This window comes from Stegostoma tigrinum, chromosome 24 (genome assembly GCF_030684315.1).
Source record: "Stegostoma tigrinum isolate sSteTig4 chromosome 24, sSteTig4.hap1, whole genome shotgun sequence".
In the NCBI taxonomy this organism is placed as follows: Eukaryota; Metazoa; Chordata; class Chondrichthyes; order Orectolobiformes; family Stegostomatidae; genus Stegostoma; species Stegostoma tigrinum.
Genome location: NC_081377.1, coordinates 30,268,560 through 30,291,246, shown reverse-complemented (window position 1 = coordinate 30,291,246; position 22,687 = coordinate 30,268,560). Strand labels below are relative to the sequence as shown.

Sequence of the window (22,687 nt, the reverse complement as noted above, 5' to 3'; positions counted from 1 at the left end):
TATCTCATTTCCTTTTTTTTTATTTCCAGGATTTTGTTTTTCCCCCCCATGTGCTTTACTGTGAGATTTTTTTTGAAGTGTAGCTCACCATTGTAATATAGGTAACAGCAGCAATTCACTCACAGACGGGATAATGAGCAGATTTGTAAAAGAGCAATATTTGTAGAATGGCAAACATTGCCTAGGACACAGAACTCCCTATACATATTCTAATCTTGCCAGTTGAACCTTTATACCCATCTGAAGGGGTTAGATAGGCCATTGGCTTAACTTTTCAACCCTGACCTTGCAAAGTTCACAGTAATGCACTGGGTTAACAAACTGGTTTTTGTGATCAAGTCACTGAAGAGACAGGTGTGCACCCACAAATAGTGGGAATTTAATCTTCATATGAATTTTTTTTTAAAATCTGTATGTAAAACAGTTTAGGGCTGGTATCTGAACAGTCAAGACCTAAAAGGGGCTTGGTGAGCTGACACAGCATTAGCCGCTGTGGAGTTAATGTCAGGATATAACAGTTGTACTCCCACTTTAACAATTCTCAGCAAAGGGTAATGACAAATTTCAAAGTCTGGAAAAAAGTGTCAGAAGGAATATGCCTGGAAAGCACAATATTTATGCGCTTGCATTGGTGTTAATAGATTCTAATACATTCTATTGAGCTCAAATTAATCTTTAGATGTATTCATTTAATATTTATTGTTCATTGTTAATTTCTAATGCTTTAGGCCTACTAAAAATTAGTTCAACATACATTAGCCAAAACAAGAGGTAATTATTGGTGTCCCCCAACCTTTGCGGCTGTTGAGGGGATGCATGGAAACTGGGGCAGGGGTCATAGGGTCATCAGAGGACATGTGAGAAAAGGGCAGGGGGGAGGAGAGCACGGGTCTCCTGGTGAAAGAGGAAGCGGCCCTGCACACCCCACAGGGGACCTGGCGGATGGCAGTTCACACACAGGGGACCTGGTTTTTGGTGGGGTCGCACACAGGGGACCTGGTTTGGGAGGTGGGGGCGTTCGCACACAGGGGACCTGGTTGGAGGTGGTGGGGTTTGCCCACAGGCCTGGTTGGGGGGGGGGGTGCGTTTCGCTACCAAAAAAAAAATCACCGCGTCACACCATACTTTGCAGGGGTCAGCATCTTCAGACTGCACCCCAAGACTCCAACACGGAGGTCAATGTATAAAACCTGGCTGGGGAGTGGGGAGGAAGGAAAGAGGCAAATAAGGAAAGAGGCAAATCAGCCCTGAAGCAAGTTTAAAATGTCCTGTTGGGAGGCTGCGCTTGATCTCGTCAGGATTTCCGATCGGGGCCGTGGAGCGCAAAAGAGGCGACGCCTCAACCCCTGCGCTTTTGGCGTTGATTCAGTTTGTTCAGTGTAATGGTTCCGTTTGAGATATGTGAAGATAATGTGGAGTATTAAGCTCTGTCTAGTCCAATGTTGGCATTTCAAACTGATCGGCCTCACACCTTCCGCGCCCCAACCCCTCAACAGCCCATCGCCAGCGCGGGATGCTTACCCGTGCTGGACCGGCTGCAGCTGCAAGATAACTTGGGTCTTGCTCTCCTCCGAGCTCTCCCCCTCCAGGCTTGCAGGCTCGGCCTTCACCACCACCACATCCCCGACAGGCACCGCGTTCACCTCCGCCGCGTTCGCCATCTTCACCGTCTCTCCCTCCTCCTACCTCGCTCCGAACAATCACCCGCCTACGCGCTAGCTTCTCCAAGGGGGCCTGCGGGGCCGAGAGGCCCACCCGCGGGCTCTAGGCGCCGCTGAACAAACCGAGAAATGGCCGAGGCCCCGCGGTCGCTACTTCGGCGCTTTTCCGTCACCAACGTCTCCCTGCCAGCGTCGACGCGACCTTACGCCATCACGTTCACGGCGTCACGTCATCATCACGTGCACAGCACCGCCTTCCGGCCCGTTTTAGATCGTGTCTATCCTGGCGTCGCCATTTTTAATACTGGCAAGGGCTTACCGTCGTGCGATGAAATTAGAAATTGCTAAAGAAATTTAGCGGATCTGTAAAAAGGTCAGTGGACTCGAGACGTTTCTCTCTCTTACCACAGATGCTGCCAGGCGTGCTGAGTTTCTCCAGAAATTTCTAATTCTGTTTTTGCATAAGTTTTCCAACATCCACTTTTCCTTGGTTCTCCATATTTTAATTATTTATTGTGATACGTAATTCACGCTTTAATAATTTGAGATCGCCTGTTAAACATTTGTTTCGAAATATTTTAATATCCTTAAATCAGACTTCTTTTACGTCTGGCAAGAAAATACTTTTTTTAAAGTCACATTCTAAAGAAGAGTCAGACTGGATTTGAAACATAACTTTCTTTCTTCACAGATGAAGTTTTTTATATACTTCAGATATCCAGCATCCGCAATCTGTTATTTTTAAACATATTCTCCCAATCTTTTCAGTTTTGGATTCACTGTAGAACTCTAATTCTCCAATTCTAAGTTCTAATGCTGGAAAGAATGAGTAAAATGTGTAAGAAACACAGAATCTGCCCAAGTTGGTGCCTTAAAAAGCTACTTTAGGACTATTTTGTTGCTTGTCTGATTATTGTATGTTCCCAAAAAAATCTACTCAGTAGATTATCTGATTGCTCCCACGATGCCAGCCATATTTCCTATTTTCTAACAGTAATTTTCTGCTATACTGTTACAGTATAGTACACGTCATGGGATGGGAACTAAATGTTACATATTATGTATCCTGGGTGTCGTATTCACGGCCCCACGTGCCTAATAACAATGTATCAAGCAATCAATTACACCGAGAGCAGCAAGAAATATGAAATTCCAGCCTTGAGTCTAAAATACGATTATTTCTAACTCCCGGGAACCAGAATAAGTAACAATTACACTCCAAAAAATATTTAATTTGCGGCGAGCGTTTTGGCCAGTGTGCAAAACGCAACAGAAATGGCTTTTATTTTCATTTCCTCTATGCTCGGGACATTTGCACTTAACTAAATTCTCCTTGTGGACCACAGAAGGAACAAGTCTTCGAAACTTTTTAATCAATTTTTTTGCATATAAACTGCATTAAAGGAAATTATAAACAGATACTGGAGAAACTCAGCAGATCTGGCAGCAGTGGAGAAAAAGAGTTAATGTGACGACTCTGGTATGACTTCATAAGACTTTCAGAATTCCAACAGCCGCTGAAATTTGCTTTTATTGAATGAAATTATATGCGTATTGAATGAATTTGAATATATATTTAATGCTTTACACTCATTGCTGAATGGAAAATAATGACTTTTGTCTTGAATTTCTAAAATAGAATCCATACACCAGACAGAACTCTGTTTTTTAAATTAAAAGAAATTACTTCTACATTGATCCTTAGTGATGTGAAGACACTTGGGGAGGCTTTCCGTTATCTTACCATCATTAGTATCAAAATTTCACTTGGGAGTTATTCATCACCGCCACTCTTTGCATTACTTTAATGTTTGTGCTTCCAACATTGAATGTATATTCAAATGTTCAGCTTTGTCTTGTGAATATAATGTTGTGAAAATCCCACAGATGTTGGGAATTTTAGCAACAGCTCAATATATGATGCTGATTCCTGCTTGCTGTCAGTTTACTATTCTTGGATATCATTTAGCAAAAATGTGGCAGGCCCAAATGTTGCAGATAGCGTTCTATTCCAGTGCTCCAGGAATTGAAGTTCTATGTCCAGGTCACTGCTGTCTGCAGAAGAAGAGACTTTTTAAAATCATTTTCTTTGTACATTTCTTCATGTCAGAAATGAAAATATTGAAAATAGGCACTATCTTGGCTAGTGATCAAACATCATCTAATTAGGTGATGAGTCTTGCGCTTTCTAATCGGTACAGGAAAGTCAAAATGTGTTGGTTGACAAATGAATGGTGCTTAAGGCAATTTATGTGATGAAACCTCAAGGAATACAACTAACCACAGGTTGGGAGCCCTGGATGTGGATGTGTAAAAAAATTCTTGTTCCTTGTCACATACCACTTGCATACATTAGGGGTCACTATCCCACTCATAAATCAAATCCAGCACAAGAAACATGTTCTCACGCCCACACAGCTTATTATGATCCAATACTTAATATGTGCACAACATGTTCAATCTATGTAGCCCTATCTAGTCCTTTTCTTAGATGCCTTAATTGCTGCAATGTAATTTTAGAATGTACTGTGGAACTCTTTGCACTGTGTCTGCACTTGCTGATACCCAGGAGAATGTGCGTTAGCAGCAATGTTGCCCCTAAAGATGGTTTAACAAATAGTGATGATATTTAATAATAACATAACTTATAATGGAACAGTATATCAGGTAAAGGAAGAGTGTTAAACAATGTAGAACTTTCATTTTAAATTTTAAAAACTGACTTAATACCATGGAAATAGTTGGCAGTGAACATGTGTGGTCAGTGATCATTATTGGAAAGTTGGTGTCAGCAAATATATCTGTGCACCATACTTCGGGGGTGTCCGCTACCATTCATCAATAACATTCTTGTCTTGGAATCAGAAGGTTCAGAATTTCTCCCATTCTAGAGATTCAGGCACAAAATCTAGGCTTATACCCCCCAATGAAGTACTGAAGGTGTACCATACTATTGGAGGTTCCCTTTCAGCTTAAACATTAAACTGTGCCCCAGTCTGCTATGTTAGCTGGATGTTAAATATCTCCTAGTGCTCTTCTGAAAAACAAGCCCAGTGTCCTGTCCAATATTTAACCCTGAGCTAACATCCCTAAAAACAGATGATTGACTTGTTTGTGGGGCCAGTATGGAAATAGGTTGCTGCATTTCCAGCATTAACAGATTTTAAAAGTATATCTTTGGCCGGAAGGATGTTCAGGATGTTCCGTGGATATGATATGGTGTTGCCTAAATGCAAATTTACTTGAAAAATTATCAGTAAACATTTTTCCACATTTTCAGCTTGGTTTTTGGTAGGATCACCCAGAATTGATGTATTTTTATCAGCTGTAACAATAAAAACAACCCCCCTTTATGTGGTGCATTTAACATAGGATATTTTACTAAGGCACTTCATAAAAGTGATAATCAAACAAATTTTTACTTTGAGACATGTACAAAACATTGTGCTGACGTAACCGATGACCTAAAATTGATCACAGAGACTTTAAGACGTGTCTTAAATGAGGATGGAGCAGTGGAGATGCAAAAGGAGGGAATTCTGGAGCTTAGACTCTGGATATCTGAAGGTTTAGATGCCAAAAGTGAAGAGCTTAAAATCAAGGATTTCAAGATGACAGAATGAGAGAACTTAGAAAGTTGTAGGTCTTGAAGTAGCTTACAGAAATAGGGATGGAGTGGAGGAAAGACTGTACAGAGGTTTGGTAACAAAGATGAGGACCATTTTGAAATCAGGACTTTGATATCTGTGGGCCAATGTTAATTAAATGAGCACAAGAGTAATTGTGAATGAGATTATTAGTGTCCAGAACACTAATCAGTGATCATAGATCATAGAGTCCCTGCAGTGTGGAAACAGGTCCTTCGGCCCAACAAGTCCACACCAACACTCAGAGCATCCCACCCAGACCCATCCCCCTATAACCCACCTAATCTACACATCCCTGAACACTAGGGGCAATTTAGCATGGCCAATCCACCTAGCCTGCCCATCTTTGGTCTGCGGGAGGAAACCGGAGCATCCGGAGGAAACCCACGCAGACACGGAGAATGTGCAAACACCACCCAGACAATCATCTAAGGGTGTAATTGAACCTAGGTTCCTGGCCCTCTGAGGCACAGTGCTAACCACTGAGCCACACTTTGTCCAATTCTGCCACTTCGGACATTTATTCATGTTTCTCACAAAATTCTCTCCACAACCCCTCCTAAAGATGATAATTAATTTTGCAGAGCATGTCCACAGGTACTAATCTACACTCTAGCAATTAATAATCTTTGCTGGTTATTTATGAGTTTAATACATAAGAGAAGTCTTGCAATCCATTTTATCTCATGCTTGTTTTAAAAACAACCATAGCACCTTCCTAATAAACCTTAATGTCACCAGTGTTCACTAATGTCCTTCGGGGAAGGAAATCTGTCATTCTGGTCTGGCCTATATGTGACTCCAGATCGACAGCAATGTGTTTGACTCTCAACTATCCTCAGAAATGGCTTAGTAAGCCACTCAGTTCAAAGGCAACTAGGGTTGGGCAATAAATGCTGGCCAACCAGGGACATCCATGTCTCACAAGTCTATAAAAAAAACCTTCTTGAATTCTCTGTTTGAAGGTAGATCAGACCTATAGCACCACAATCTCCACCCTGGGTTGGAAGCAGGCAATTCGTTCATCCATCCAGCCAAAATGAGATTGAACTCTGTGCTGTTGGCACCAAACTGAAACAGACAGGTCGTGTGCCAACAGGGCGTCCTATCCTGCAATCCAAGTTGCTCTGACAACTTAGACTTTAACATGCATATTATACCCTGGAACAATAGTCGGTGATGTTAGAGATTCCAATCTCTTTCAATCACATAGCTGACCATATTTTTGGGACCAGGGTTCCTATCTCACCATGGCAAATGTCAAGTTTAGAATTCAATAAAAGTCTATCCTAATTGCAACCATGAAACCACTGCCTATTGTTGTAAAACTCATTTAGTTCACTAATGTTCTTAAGGGAAGATTATCTGCTGTCCTTACGTGGTCTTGCCTGTACGTGACTCCAGACCCACAACAGTGTCGTTGACTTTTAATAGCTGTCTGGGCAATTAGGGATGGACAATAAATGCTAGACCAGCCAGTGATAACCATGTCCCATGAACAAAAGAAAACTGTTCTGTTCTTAACGTGCCATTTGCTCAAACGTCTTTGGATGCACCATCAGTGCGCTTTTCTGGAAGTTCTGGATCAGCAGCAGGGGCACCATTGACTGTGCCACAAGACCCCGCTCTCCATTAGACTCAATGAAGCCCATTTGACTCGATACATGAAATCACGGTGATAGAATATGCTGACATCATAGTTACATTCTCAATGAGTCCATAGCGATAGAATGCTCTGGTTTTATTTGCTTTGAAGTAATTTTTAAACTGTAAAGATTTGTAAGTTGAAATGCAACTCTGGATTTCATATGAAATTCATTTGCCTTCTATTTTAACCTATTGATTTTAGATAGTTTAATTGAATGCTTAAACTAAAGAATAATGTAGCTATATGATATTCCAACCTAGTGGTAGCTTGCCCAATTAACCGTGATCCTTTTGAGAGGCCAGATGTTCTTCACGGCTATTCAACAGGAGCATCACAAGCTAAGCCACCTGACAATCACACACTTACCTCATGGATACTGATTACATGTGTGGAGCCTAGGTTGATTGATTCCTCATGGATTCCAAAACCCACTGTGATCAATTGTGCACTGCTAGTACCTCAAGAATCGAGAGCTGTCATTATGCAGAGCTAGTGCCCCTACCTCTGGGCAAGAAGGACTGGGTTTAAGTCCCAACTGCTCCAGAGGTGTGTCATAACATGCCTGCCCAGATTGAATAAAAATATGTACCCCTATGAGTTCTGTTGAATTAAATGGACACAGGTCAGGAATTGAGATTCGTGCTTTGTCGGGTTTATCTCAAATCCACAATGAGTGGTGCATGTAAGCACAGCCGCTGTAGGGCGGTGAAATAGGTTTTCTCAATGGTTCTGATAGTAAAGCAGTTGCTATAGCATCTGATTTTCAGGAGGGTGTGTCTTATGCTCCTAATCCAAAACGCAGTTTCTTTCTATTTCTTACTGATCACAAGACTTGTTACATGTACATAACAGAACTTCAACAGCAGATTTCAGGAAGTACTTGTACAAGGTTTCTTACCAATTCATATTCTAGCCAGCAGAATAATTGCCTGCACACGGATCCAAGCAAAGACTGAGGTAAGGAAACAACTTTGAAAATACAGAACAGCCCCAGTGAGAGCTCTCAGTTACGCCTCCTTACAAATGCGTTGAGCTGGAGCTGCTTTGTGGGCCATAATCAGCTTATGTTTGCTGCGGTATTAACAGTTAAGGCATAAACCTGACAATTTATAAAACATAAAGAGTGGCAAACCTGGAAGGTACAGTAGAAGGATAATTCCAGAGCAAGGGAGAGAAGGAAAAGGGGGCAAGTGAACAGGGATAGGAGAGTAGAGTGGATAAGAAGCAGTATTACAGACAGGTGGGAGAGAGAGGGGAAGACAGCAAGGAAGCAGAAGTAAAGGGGAAGAAATGGAATGGGGAAGTGGAAGATTGGAAAAGGAATAGTCAGGAAGGAAGGGAGAGGGAGAGTGGAGGAAAAGGGGTATATGCAGATGGAGTGGGATAGACGAAGAACAGCAGAGGAGCTGAGTGGGACAGCTGTGGAGTAAGTAAGGGAATTATGTATAAGAAGGGAATGTAGAATGCAAAGAAGGAGGGTTGGGAGAGGAAGGAGAGGAGAGAGAAAGCAGAGGAGTGGGATTAAAAATTTAATAGTTGTTTTTTCCCACATCATAAATCAGTATGGGAAAAAAAACACAGACCGCATCTTAGTCAACATATTACATGGAATCCTAACGGTATGGAAATAGGCCATTCAGCCCAACAAGTTCACACTAACCCTCCGAACAGCATCCTGCATAGACACATTGCCCCTGCCATATCCTTGTGTTTCCCATGGCTAACAACCTAATTTACACATCCCTGAACACTGTAGGTAACGTAGCATGTGGGAGGAAACCGGAGCACCGAGAGGAAACCCAGGCAGACACGGGAAGAATATGCAAACTCCACACAGACTGTGGCCTGAGGCTGGAATCAAATCCAGGTCCCTGGTGCTGTGAGGCAGCAGGGCTAACCACTGAGCCACTGTGCCACCCCATGATTTTTAACAGCGGCATTCAAATGTTAGAAATGATGAACTATCCAACCTTTGGGTGAAATTGGCAAGGATCACACAATGGTGCACTGGATGTGGTATGACAGAATGGACATTTTACATTGAGTTCTGTAACAACTGCAGTTACCTTCAACTTCTCCCAACACTAATTTAGGATGAGAGAAGGGTCTAGGCCCGAAACATCAGCTTTTGTGCTCCTAAGATGCTTCTTGGCCTGCTGTGTTCATCCAGCTCCACACTTTGTTATCACTATTTTAGGATGACTTCTTTTCTGGCGCTGCCCCCCATTCCCATTTCATCTGTTTTATGGTCCACATTCACCAGTTGTGTACTCCTCTTGTTGCTGTCCTTCAAGTGTGGCTCAGGGTGGTCAGTGTCTGTGGTGGGTGGTTGAAAAGGGAACTGTGTGGTCTCTGAATGTTCCTGTAATCACACACACCTCCCAGCAGAGGGCATAGGAAAGACTTCAGGGAAAAAAATCTCTTAATTGCTTTCCAGTTTCCATGATAAAAAAAGGACCAAGTTCAAGTGCGCTCACCACCTAGAAATGCCCTACTTCGGATACCATTAGAAATCTGCACTTCAGTCATTGATGATCACTATTGCTGTGCTGTGTCGGAGATTCTAGCCCAAAAGTTTGTAAATGGAAATATAAGTATGGACTTCTGCAGTGCCATTCAACACAAACTTCTCAAAGCACTTTATACTCGTAATGTACTTTTGAAATATAGTCATTGTTGAAATATAGAAAAAGGAGCAGCGATTTTGTGTATAGTAAAGTCACAGAAACAGCAAAGCAATAATAGTATCATTTAGCTTAGTTGATGTTGATTTAGGGACATATACTGGCCAGGAGAACATCAATGTTCCTTTCCAAAAATCAGATTATGGAATCGTTTCCTTCTACCTGGGAGGAAAAATGAGAGTCCAGAATATGTCTCATCTGAAAGACAGCATCTTTGATGGGGCATTTCCTCTGCACTAGCACAGGAGTTTCAGTCTGGATTATGTTCTCAAGTCCTAGAATGTTTTTTTAAAATTTTCATAACAATTTTCATAATTTAAGTGGGAAACTGTAAATACAACAAAAGCATCAAAAGCTTTTTTAAAAAAACTATAGCTTAAGTATTTTCAATATGTACACAAAGATTAGTTAACTGCGAACAATAGTGAAGGAATTTGAAAATTTGAAAAACAGTTTTTACAAATTATTTTCAAAACAATTTTAGACAGCCTGGCAGTAATTTTGAGTTTGTTTGATATTGTGGAACAGGCAATTAAAGAATTGATTTATCAATTCTATAGCTTTTGCCAAGTTATAGTTACATTAAGGGTGGAGAGGATGCTGAAGATCAGGATTTTAAGAAAGGATCGTGGGAGAGAATGAGATAGACTGGAGAATTGTTGGAAGGGAAGGCTGGAGAATGGAGAAAAAAGGTCATCAATCTAAAACACTAACTCTGTTTCTCTCTACTGCATGACCTACTGAGAATTTCATGTTTTTATTTGGGAAGAAAAAAATACTGGAGAATGGATGCTGACATTTTCTGAAGAGCAGAGAATAGCAGCAGCTACAGAAGCAGCAAAGTGATGAGTGGGATTGTCACTGAGTAAGAAGCAGCCAGAGACCATGCTGTTGGTAAAAAGGAGGATTTTCACTAGAAAACTAAAGAAGGAAGATTAGCTCTTGGACCTGCTCTTTCGGGGCAATGATCATAATTGATGCTGCACCAGTGCTGCTGCCCTTAAGTTGGATTCAACAACCACACTCGTTCCCCATCTTCCAACAATGCATATCCAGTAAAGTGACAGTGGTAGGAAGCGGAAGGAAATTTCGATACGTTCATGCCCTGGCTGTCAGATTTTCTTTAAAGCTGTGCAGTAGAAGCTGAGACAAAAACCGTTGCCTGTGCTCTTCTAAACTGTAGATTAGGGTCAGCTAAGGATTTATGTACATTTGCTCTTGGTAGGCAGGCAGACAGCAGCAACTGTGAAATGTATGGTCGGCCTTCACAGAAGTCCTCTGGACAGATGGGACTTTGATAACCAACTGTTAACTATCTCATTGTCTTCACTTTTCAAAGGTAACTATAATGGCCTATAGACGGGAGCGAGCAAATTCAACAAGTGGCGAAACTCTCTATAGGATTCTACATTTGCCAAGAAAATCTACGCCAGAAGAGGTTAAAGCAGCGTACAGGTAGAAACACAGCAATGGAAGTTGGCTTTTAAGGTCCGCGAGTTTGTTCTATCATTAAATTGTACCATAATTGATCTATGTCTTCCCTCTATTTTCTGGCATTGCCCCATTATCTTTGATACTCATATATGACATCCCAATGAAAAATGTAAACTCCAGTCTTTGCGATCATCCTCTCAAAGGGTCCATCTTGAATTTTGACATTGTGCCTGCCAAAGGGAATAATTTCTCCCTAGTTGACCATCCCTCCACTTTGTTGCCTTGAACCTCTGGTTCAGATTGCCCCAGTCATCAATTTCTTGCTGCTGTTTGTAATCACTCCTGCCAAGAGATCTGCTTTCATGGTGTGCCACACTCACCTGCTCTTTAGCATGCTCACATGGCTATTGCCACCAGTCCATGTCACCTAGCGACATTTAGACTGACCCCTCATTCTACAGCCCTCTACTTTGACCTCTCAAAAGAGACCTTGGGGCACATGGCCTAAATCCTAACACTGGCTTGTTTTGAACATTTCAGTCCTTTTGGTCTTATAATTTCAATTGCCTTGTCATTTTCTCTTGTGTGTAATTTTTAGCGTAGATCTTAGCATCTACATTTCAAATACTTATTTTCTTCTATAGGTTTTTAACATTGTTTGAGGCACACAGACAAGTGGGTAGCATGTACCACCTTATGAGTTTTATGAGATTAGTCTTGTTAAATTAGATGCTGATAATTTCACTATTGGGTGACTTGGTAAACCATTCATTCATTACAGACTGAATATCTGGGATGAGCCACCATCTGAAAGATTGTGGCCAACACTGCATGCCACATTCACCAGCTAATTGAAATTAACATCAACTTTCATTTATAAAGCACCTTTAACATTGATAAACATCATAAGGCATTTCACAGCAACGATTATCAAACAAAATTTGACAGTCACATAAAGACATGTTAAGACAAGTGATCAAAAAGCTTGCCAAGGAGTTAGATTTTAAGCAGCATCTTGTAGAAAGAAAAAGAGCTAAAGAGGCCACAAAGTTCATGGAGGGAATTTCAGAGCTTAGGGTCTGGACAGCTTAAAAGAATTGCCAACACTTGGCAGAGCAGTGATGCAAATGAGAATTGAAGGTGTGCTGAAACCTTGGAATATAATAGGACTGGAGCAAGTTACAAAGGAAGGAAGTGGGTGAAGCTATGGAAGGATTTGAAGATAAAGATGCAGAATATTTAAATTCAGGTATAGACAGACAGAGAATCAATGCAGATCAGGAAATAGCATGAGTTGAGAGATGGGGCTTGGTCTTACAGTGAATCAGAGCAGCAGGGTTTATGTGAGTTTAAATTTATGGAGGGAGGAAAATGGGAAACCATCCAGAAGAACTAGTTCCAGAAAGAATATTTTAAGAAGGATAATTGCTGCCTCTGTCAGTTGTTCTTGACTGCCACTGATTCTGTGTCTGATTGTAATGTAGAAAGCTGGCACTGAGATATCACCCAGATAAAAATCCAGATGACCCTACAGCTGCTGAGCTGTTCAAAGAAATAAACAGAGCCAATGCCATACTGTCTGATGAAAAGAAGAAGCGTATCTATGACTCATATGGCTCAGTCGGGCTGCAAATGGCCTCCATGCTTGGGGACGATGGGGAAAACATCCTAGCCTCAAAGAATAACTGCTGCATAAAGGTAAGCTATGTTGCTCGTGCACTGCATCTCCCATTATCAACATTTGTTGGACACATTCCAGGAGATTTTGTCTCTTGAACTCTGCCCTTCCTCCATTTCTCATCACCTAATTACTCTGCCCTCACACTTCCATTATTGGTCACATGACACGTCATTCCTAGCTTTGCCCAACCTTTCCATCCAATCTTGATGATCTGATTTGGTGATTCTTGACTGGTAGCCTATGGAATCTCTCTTATCCAAAACCTACAAGATATTTTTGTAAGGATTAAATAAATGTGTTCAAAATAAATTAAAATAATACACCATTTTATGTTAACATTCCAATTTTTTTGTCCCCTCTTGCATCTTCTGTGTCTGGGAGATGCAACTTGAATTCCAACCGGTTGATACTTGAGACCATGATTGTGCTTGTTTTGGGCACAGTGCTATGATTTGGCATGGAGTGAATGATAATCATGTTCCCAATTGTGTCTCTCTCCTCCCCTTCTCTTTCCTAAATTAGTTAACTATCCATGGTCATTGGGTGCCTTCCAGCACCTTAGTCATGTTACTATATTATATAGGCCGATTGGTAGTTTATTCACAAATATACGATCACAGTCTAACACAGTCCTGTCCTCCCCTTAATATTGGAGGAGGAACCTCCCTCTCCTGTTCAGTTCAACCTTAAATCCTCTATCTTACACATTCTCCATCTCTTACTTAGGTTTCATGGAAACTTGGCAGTGTGATAGCACATCCACCTTCGGAGACAAGGGAATCCAGGCTGATTTCTTATGTAATGCTGAGGGAATACAGTCATAGAGCCATACAGCATGGAAACAGATATTTCGGTCCAACTCATCCATGCTTTCCAAGTTTCCCAGCTAAATGCATCCTATTTGCCTGTGTTTGGCCTACATCCATCTAACCCTTTTCTATTCATGTACCTGTTCAAATGTATTTTAAATGGTGTAACTGTACTTACGTCTACCACTTCCTCTGGCAGTTCATTTCACATATGAATGACCCTCTATGTGAAAATGTTGCCCCTCAGGTCCCTTTTCAATCTTTCTCTGCTCACCTTAAAATTAGGCCCTCTAATTTTGAACTTCCCAACCCTAGAGAAAAGATATTTGCTGTTCATTTTATCTATGTGCCTCATGATTTTAAAAACCTCTATAAGATCAGCCCTCAACCTCCTATGCTCCAGTTTAAAATATCCTAAAACTATCATAGAATCCCTACAGTATGGAAGCAGGCCATTTGGCCCATCAAGTTGAACTGACCCTCCAAAGATCATCCCACCCAGACCCAACTCACTACCTTATCCCTGTGACCATGCATTTCCCATGGCTAACTCACCTAACCTACACATCTCTGAACACTGCAGGGCAATTTAGCACAGCCAATCCACCTAACTTGCACACCTTCAGACTGTGGGAGGAAACTGGAACACCCGAACAAAACCCATGCAGGCATGGGGAGAGTGTGCAACGTCCACACAGACAGTAACCTGAGGATAGAATCGAATCTGGGTCCCTGGCGCTGTGGGCAGCAGTGCTAACCACTGAGCTACCATGCCTTATAACTCAGACCCTCCAGTCCTGTAACGTCTTTGTTTTTTTAGCATCTCCAATTTAATAATAACCTTCCTATAGCAGGGGAACGACAACTGCACGCAGTGCTCCAAAAGTGGCCTCACCAACATTCTGTACATGACATCCCAACTCCTATACTCAGTGGTCTGAACAATGAAGGCGAGCATGCCAAATGCCTTCTTTACCACCCTGTCTAACCATGATGCAACTTTCAATGAACTACGTACTCTGAACCCCTGTCTCTCAGTTCAACATCACTCAGGGCCGTACCATTAATGATATCAAGTTTGCCCTTGATCATCTTACCAAAGTACAATATCTTGCTTTTATTTAAACTTCATCTGCCATTCCTCGGTCCATTGGTCTAATTTTTCAAGTTCCCTTTGTAATCTTAGATAAAGTTCGGCCCTTCTGATTCCACCAGGACTACTGCAGAATGTGCTGGAGATTTGCCTGATATTTTCCTTGCAGCTAATAAAAGTTAAATGAAAACTTGAATAACTAACAATTTCATAACACAAAGTCAGATGAAAAATATTTTAGAAAAATGGTTTTTGATACGCTTTCTATTTATATTTTTAAGTTAACTAGGGTGGGAGCAGATTTAGTATCAACTTTCAAAAGGGAATTGGATAAAACCATGAAATGAATTTTTTTTCAGTATCGTGGGAAATGGAAAGGCAGTATGGCTAATTGGGTGCAATATGGGTTGAATGGCCTCTTATCATGCAATATTATTCTGATTATTTAAATGAGGGGGAGGGAAATGGGTGTTCTTTCTCAAATTAGTCAAAGTAGTAGTATTTATAGTATTCCAGGTCATTATGGACAGATTTATTTGCTAAATGGCAATAACTATTCTTGACATTAATTAAATACAGCTAAACATTGCAAATTCACAGGAAAGTCCATGCACATTAACAGTCCCAAGTTAAGGGTCGAACAGACCTCAAATTAATTTTTATTTCTCTTCCCTTGCATCCAATCTTTTATGTCCTTTCCTAACTTCATATTGTTTCAGCATTCCTTTAATATTTTTCATTCCCTTACCAATAAATTTGCTGATTACACATTCTGATTCGTCTGTCCATCAAATTTTATGCAGAAGGCAGTTACTGAAATAACAAACGCCATTGAACCATTAGGCAGGATGTTATCTCTCCATCACTTTGCACAATTTCATTTTGCCTGGTAACCCTCACATCTGAACAATATAGCTCTTTCCTATCACATTTATCTAACTATTTGAAGATGTCAAACTCTCCTGTGACCACCTGCAATCAGAAGGTGGATAGCCCTACATTATGTTATGTAGTCTACACTGGGGCTGTTAATCTCCCGAGGATTTGTTGCAAGTTACAGGACTTGCTTCCATCAAAGGGTTGATCAAACTTTAATGAGATCAGGTACTGGCAAAAATGTTCTTGGATAATTTAAGTAAAGAAATGAATACAAAAGGGAAGTTGTTGGTAGTGGCTTCAGTAAAAGGAATTGAATACATCTTATCCAATATTGGCACTGCTGTTCAGGCTCTTACCATTAGGACTAATGTCCTTGGGTTTCAATGTAGGGCAGTTGTAATATCTGGTCTCATTGTTTATATGACTCATTTTTTTCTCCCCTATTGTGTACTGAAAGCTTTGCTTCTCTTGCAGTTTTTGGCCTATTTCTGTACAATTATCACTTGCTGTTGCTGCTGTTTGTGTTGTTGTTTCTGCTGTGGCAAGTGTTTACCGAAGGCTGATCAAACCGCAGAAAGCTCTGAGGACATTCCCACAGGTGAGGAACACATGGTAATGGATTTGCAAGTTAAACATCCATCAGACCCATATGAAAATGCTAACTCCTGTATTTATCCTTCTGATTTTCATCCTGCCCTTCCAAAGTTGATTCCTGCCGGGGTACAGAGATCTCTCCAACAGGAGACCATGAGCCCCTCAAGCTTGTTCCACATTTCATTTGTATCATACTCCTATTGTTTATTTGCTGACAATCCCTACTCACCAAAATTCTATCAATTTTCATCTTTAAAGCTCCAATTTTCTCACCAGCATAGTTACAAAAAAGTGTGAGTGCGAATCAGCTCCCTTCTTTCCAGCCTTGCTAATTGGTCATAACAGATTTGGCCCCGAAACATGAACTCTACTTTCTCTCCACAGACCTGCTGAGTTTTTTCAGCAATTTCTGATTCCCAACAACTGCAGTTCTCTAGTTTTTAAGTTCTTTGCAGCATGTGGCTATTCATTTCCTCAATTAAAATGTCATTAATTTTTTTCATCGGGATCAAAATGGAGACAATTACAAAGGTCTTCTTGAGGGAAAGAAAGAGCAATTTTCTTGCCTGCTGACTCAGAAACATAATAGACTTGGGACTATCCCCACTGTTACCAGAGGCTTAAATTCACTCTCCTAGTAAACTTTAACCCGTGGCCCCTCCATACATTTTCCCACAAGCCCTTTAACTAGGAAACCAGGAAGTAATTTGCTTCCAGGTTCATAAGTTATTTCAGCCTGTTCTATGAAAACATTGACACTAAATGTTGTCACCTTGTAGTGCTACAGACTGAAGATTTTTTTTAAACATTTTTAAAATAGATTGTGAAGGAAAAGTTTAGTTTCCCTATCTAATTCTTTCACTAGTTTGTAGTGCTGTCCCAGACACTGAGCTTCTGATTTCATTCTGACCAAGTACAGATGGGTGAAATGTTTTCCTTCTTTTTAATTTCCCTGTTGGTTGCAACAAAGATTTATGTTCTTTTTTAGCATGTGGGTACACTTTTTCTCCAATCAAAATGTAGCTGACTTTTTTTACTGTAAACAGTAAGGAGGCAATTACAAAGCTTTCTTGAGTGAAAGGAAAAGCAACTACCTACTAACCTTGAGAAAAATAATAGTTGCCAAATTCATCATAGAACTTCAAATGAAATCACACAGGGAGACACACACAAAAGAAAGTTGAAAGGAGATGGGGTCCAGTATGAAGTAAGATAAAAGAATATACAATTTAAAATCATTAGGGAGTGTTTGAGGTAGAAGTTTTAACTTAACACTATAGTTGATTATTGGTATCTAGCAGGATTAACAATAACGTATAATGTAGTTATCCTTTGAGTTCTCAGTGTCCTGATATTTCTCTCCAATCTAGGTACTTATTCCTTCTGAAAAAAAAGTGTCCATAGCCCACGTTCAGTGCTGATTCCTTAGTTTCATCTTCTCTCTCAGTCAAAAACAACTCTTTGAGACACAGCTTGGTTTTGTTACATCTTTGTAGACATTATGCTCTCACATTTATTAACTGGAGGTGAGGTTGCACACGAACATTTTCAAAAAGAATGAATCAAACTGGTTAATGGCAACTTTTTAACACTTCCTCAAGGGGCTTCCTGGCTGATTTCATTACCGTTAGGAAGATATGCTAATTTCAGCTTGTCTGTCCTTTGTTTAACCCACATTGATCTCATGAAACTTAGCCAACCTACGTGGATAGGTGATTGCTGTGGTCATTTTGAGTCTGTGTTTTTGGTGCCTTTTATAAAACATCATTTCAATCCACAAAAGTCCCAACTTTAAATTGGACAATGGAATTAGATAATTAATAGTCCATGTTTTATTCCATTAAGACATCACCTTTTGGGAGACAGTTCCCTATTTCCACTATCCGTTGTGTGAAGATCTGCTTCCTGACATCACCCCTGAATGGCCTATTATAGCTGAACGTGACATGGTCTTATGCATTCTCCAAGCACCCCTGCTTTCACGAGAGATGCACAGTGGCAACAGTATACATTATCTACAAGATGCAATGCGGCAATTCAACAAGGGTCTGTTAGGAGAAGTTTCCAAACTGGGACTTTGTTAGCTAAAATGGCATATGGGAAAACCAACATCTGCATGTTCCCCTCCAAGCCACATGCCACCCTGATTTAGAACTACAGGGGACCCCCAATTTACTAACATGGTCACATATGGGGTGTAAGTGTTAAAGACATGATATCTGAAAAACTCCTGTACTTATGAATGATAACTTAATATTGTCCTCCATTGTGCTCTGAGCTGTACAAATTGACGTGTGAATGGACTCAAGAAGGGAGCTGGTCATAATGAGAGGACTGCTGCATTGTCACAGTCAATCTCCGGAACGCCTTCCCTGACAGCAGTGTGGGTGCATTTGGACCCAATGGACTGCTGTGTTTCAAGAAAGCAGCTCACTATTACTTTCTCCAGAGCAGTTAGGGATGAGCAACAAATTTCAGGCCAGCTAGTAATACCCACATCTCATGAGCAAATAAAACAAACAGTGAATAAGATATGATTAGAAGCAGGAACTTACACTTCCCTAGTCTACAGGTTGCTGCTGAGGTGAATAATAGATTAACAAATCTTTGATTTGATTTATTATTGTCACATGTATCAAGATACAGTGAAATATATATAATAAATCATATTACATAAGTACATCAGAATAATAGCACAGATAACAATGAGTTTCAATCGGAGAGTTAGGATACTGAAGAAATAGGATTCAATAGGAGGGTTAGGATACTGGAGGAGTGGGTTTAATGGAAGGTTAAGGATATAGGAGGAATGTGTTTTGATGGGTTGGTTAGAGTACTGGAAGAATGGGGTTTGAGTGAAAAGATATGGGAGGAACGGTTTAATTGGGAAAGTTGTTATTGATGGGGCGATCTTTTATCAGAGTTGAACAAACAAAGAAAGGATTTCTATGGGGAGTTAAAGTACTGAAGGGATGGTATTCAATGCAAGGATGAGGTCACTTGAGGGATGGTGATTGCAGTGTTTTAATACTAGAGAGCCAGATAGTTGTTGATGAGCACTGGAGTTAGGATATTTAAAGAGAAAATGTAGACAATTTTGCCAGAAGCATTCTGGATTCTAGTAGAGAGTTGAGGTAGCGAAGGGAGTTTGCACGCTACAGGAATTGGCCTTGATGAGACAAATGGTTTTTTTCTTTTCACTTATTTTTCTGTCACTGTAATTTTAACCAATTCCCCAGCTGAAATGAGCTAATTCAGCAAAAAATTGAACCAATAACAATCCAGTCTCTGAGGAATAGTGCTACACAGATGGTAGCATTAAACACTTGTACAGTATAAATTCCTAACTGAATGAAAGAAAGACCTGCATTAGATAACACCTTTCACACCTCTGGATGACCCGAAGAACTTCACACCTCATGAAATACTTACAAGGTGTAGTCATTGTTCAAATGGAAAAGGGATCAACTAATTTGTATATCATTGTGGCACTGAAATTTAACATATTAATCAACACTCCCTTACTACAGCATTGTAAGGATTAGCCTTGTATTATATGCTCAAGTTTATTGGGTGGAAGTTGAACTCTCAATCTCTGCATCAAGGGTAAAGTACTACCTACTGAGAAATCTTTATTGTTTTAATATGTTTATCTTGAACTTTACATCTATTTTCTGTTTCAGATGATTCAAACCCTATCTTGGATCAGCCATACACCATATATACTGAAAACAGTCCATTAAACCAGGAGTATGATAGCCGCTACAACACAGTTAAATAAGGAGATTTGAGACATTTGCTTTCAGTGGATATTACAGCCCAATTCAACGTCTTGAAGACTTAGTAGAACTTTCAAAATAAGTCATTACTTTCATATGTTTATGGCACAGAAGGGAGTTTAATTGCTGCACACTCTGCTTTGCCTCTCTGTTTCATACCGAATTATATGTGAAAAGGTATAAACGTGCTCCCTCTGTCAAGTAAACCTTATACTTCAACCTTCCTTGAAGAAACAAACCATGAGCCAAATTCTGGAAAAGTAAATCTGTGGGAATTTCCTTCTTAATTTCCTAGGTTAATCAAGCAAATTCCAAGGAATATGGCTAAAACATAATGCACCACTTGAAAAAAACTCCATAACCTTCCCAAAATATTGCAGTAAAATCTACAGCAAGACCTTTTGGCTCAGTTGGTCTATGCCAGAATTAATGCTTGACACAAGCCACCATCCCTCCAATAGCCTGTTCCCAACCTGCCCATCTCAATATATTCCCTCATCCCTTCTGTGTACATTAAGCTTCATGCATCAATATTCTCTTTTTTATGCACTCCATATGAAATGGATTTGGACATTCTCACCATTCTCGCTACAGAAAAGGGTGAAAATGTAAAGTTGTTAGATGGTTATTCACTTAAGCTTCAATAGTGATTTTAAAAAATGGCATTAGATGGTGCTATGTCTCACTTTCCTTAACAGTGGCAGAGCCAGGGTAGATTCATGATCCTCTCCCCTTCACTGCCAGTCAATCAATCCCTAATTCCATTATTATCTCATTAGTGAAGAGTCAAAGGAAAATGAAGGTATCAGATTGGAGAAGGCCATCAAAATGGTCCCAAGTGTCATCCCTACTTCCTATCGCACATTATCCTTCCTACTGTTCAATATCCATGTGCCAAAATTGTTCCACTAACCCTTTGAAATTTGTAACATTCCCCATTTGCAATGCTCCCCTGGCATCACGCTCAGCCCATGCACCTGACCTGATATTGCTGTGCTCTGTAACTAGTTATCAGAGTGGAACACTTGGAGTGAAATTTGTCTTCCTCTGCATTGTGGAATTAAGGGCATTCTTAAAAACAGAAAACCACGTGGATATTTAGGAATTATGGGAAAATAGTAATTAAATAAGATGATGTTTTGTGCAATTTGTAACCGTGGAAACATTTGGCACTAATTTTGTTGACTAGGGTCTCCATGAACCAATGCTGCCCCAAATAGGATTTAATGAATAAAATGCACTGTGTACAATATTGAAGCTGACAACTTCACAGTCTAAATATTATATTGTAAATTTGAAGTCTGTCAAGTGGTTAAGGGCACAATTGATATTGGCTTTAAATTGAGCCATTCACAAGCCTGTAAAAAGCATACATTTTACATCACTTTGCACATCTGCTGATTACTATTCTTTGCTTTATAGCAGATTTCACTTGAGGTATTATAATTGGTATTGAATAAGAACTAGTTCTCACTTGTTATCACAAATCTAATCGTTAGAACAATGAGTGTAGCCTTCATACTGCTGGCCTGGACTTTAACATATTCTAAAAGAATACTAAAAGAAGCAGATAGGCAATTCCTCTCTACAGATACAATACCTAACTTGTGGAGTTAGTGCTTCAGAACAGATTGATGGTTTTGACAGAACAATTGCACTGAAGTATCATCCGAAGTCAGTTAAAAAATGGAAATCATGTGGCACGGTTTACTCCTCATCCCAGGATCATGGGGACATTGGAAGAAAGTGTTTGGGGATTATTTTTAAAAACTGAGTTGTCCTTTCAACCTTGTAAACTTGTAAGCCAATTGCTCTCAGCTCAAAGCATTTTAGTCCAGTGACAAGTCTAACAGACATTTGAACCATCCATGTCAGTCATGACATTAGAGTTGATAGCTCCACCATCTGTGTTACAACATCTACTTAATGTTCTTGGATGATTAAATCACTTGTACATTATTTAGCTCCTTTGATCATCTGCTGGGCCCTTTGCTTCAGCTTGCTGGGATATATATTACAGTTTATCATCTGCAAAGCAATGGATGAACCTTCTGCAGGTAATTGGCAAATTTATTGTTTAGCCACATCCCAAATTCCTGTGACAATAATTCAATGGGATCTTTTAAATTGAACTTGGTAGCTGGCAGAGCTTTCACACAAGACCATGTCTGAACAATTGCACCTCCAATAGCACCATTCTAATGGTCCTGTACAAGGGACATCAGTCTGGATTTTGTGCTCAAGCGTCTAAGTTGGAATTTGAACTCATGTACTTTTGAACTGCAGACAGTTGTACTGTCCACTGAGCCATAGCTGACACATCCATGATTTAGATTAATTTTAGACATAGTTTACACACTTCAGCAGAGGAGAGCAATAAAAATCACAGCTTTTAGTCCATAACAGATACAATCTAATTGTTGAGTCTACTGTCAAGCCAATTAAAGAAAAATAACTGAAAGCCCCTCACTGGATTGTAAAGCCCAAGAATATTAGGCTGACTTTTGAGGAAGACTAATTGCATTCACTCTATATATGGTTTGTCAACACTGACGGTGTGTCCTGTGGACTGACCAGTGGAGTGGCAGCAGCTACTGACTGTAGAACTGCATTGCACTGATAATCCCTAAAACCCAGTCTTTATCTCTCCCCATTCTAAATCAAAAAGACTTGCATTGCTATAGAACCTTGCATGACTTCCCATAAATATCTTATTATTCTTTATATGAATTTTTTTCATCGTTGTAACGTAGGAAATGTTGTAGAAGATACACACAC

General features: G+C 40.2%; 2 protein-coding genes across 5 annotated transcripts in view; one reads left to right on the top strand and one right to left on the bottom strand.

Moving 5' to 3' along the window:
* LOC125464975 (glucocorticoid modulatory element-binding protein 1-like) overlaps positions 1-1,869 on the bottom strand; it is a 42,732-nt gene extending 40,863 nt beyond the window's left edge. Inside the window, exon 1 of one of the 3 annotated variants that reach the window (XM_048557966.2) lies at positions 1,522-1,869. In XM_048557966.2, the coding sequence (XP_048413923.1) occupies positions 1,522-1,661 (140 nt within the window). In that variant the 5' untranslated portion in view covers positions 1,662-1,869. The remainder of the gene's footprint in view (positions 1-1,521) is intronic. The other 2 variants (XM_048557965.2, XM_048557968.2) reach the window with 2 other exon arrangements.
* Positions 1,870-1,901: 32 nt separating this feature from the next.
* Positions 1,902-21,161, top strand: LOC125464976 (dnaJ homolog subfamily C member 5-like). Of its 2 annotated transcripts, none has more exons than XM_048557969.2 (5): positions 1,902-2,034; positions 10,980-11,095; positions 12,559-12,772; positions 16,011-16,134; positions 19,814-21,161. In XM_048557969.2, exons 2-5 carry the CDS (start codon positions 10,989-10,991, stop codon positions 19,909-19,911), a joined length of 543 nt encoding a protein of 180 aa, XP_048413926.1. In that variant the 5' UTR covers positions 1,902-2,034; positions 10,980-10,988; the 3' UTR covers positions 19,912-21,161. The 2 variants fall into 2 exon arrangements, with proteins under 2 accessions (XP_048413926.1, XP_048413927.1); XM_048557970.2 differs by lacking the exon at positions 1,902-2,034 and adding an exon at positions 7,718-7,913.
* Positions 21,162-22,687: the final 1,526 nt, after the last annotated feature.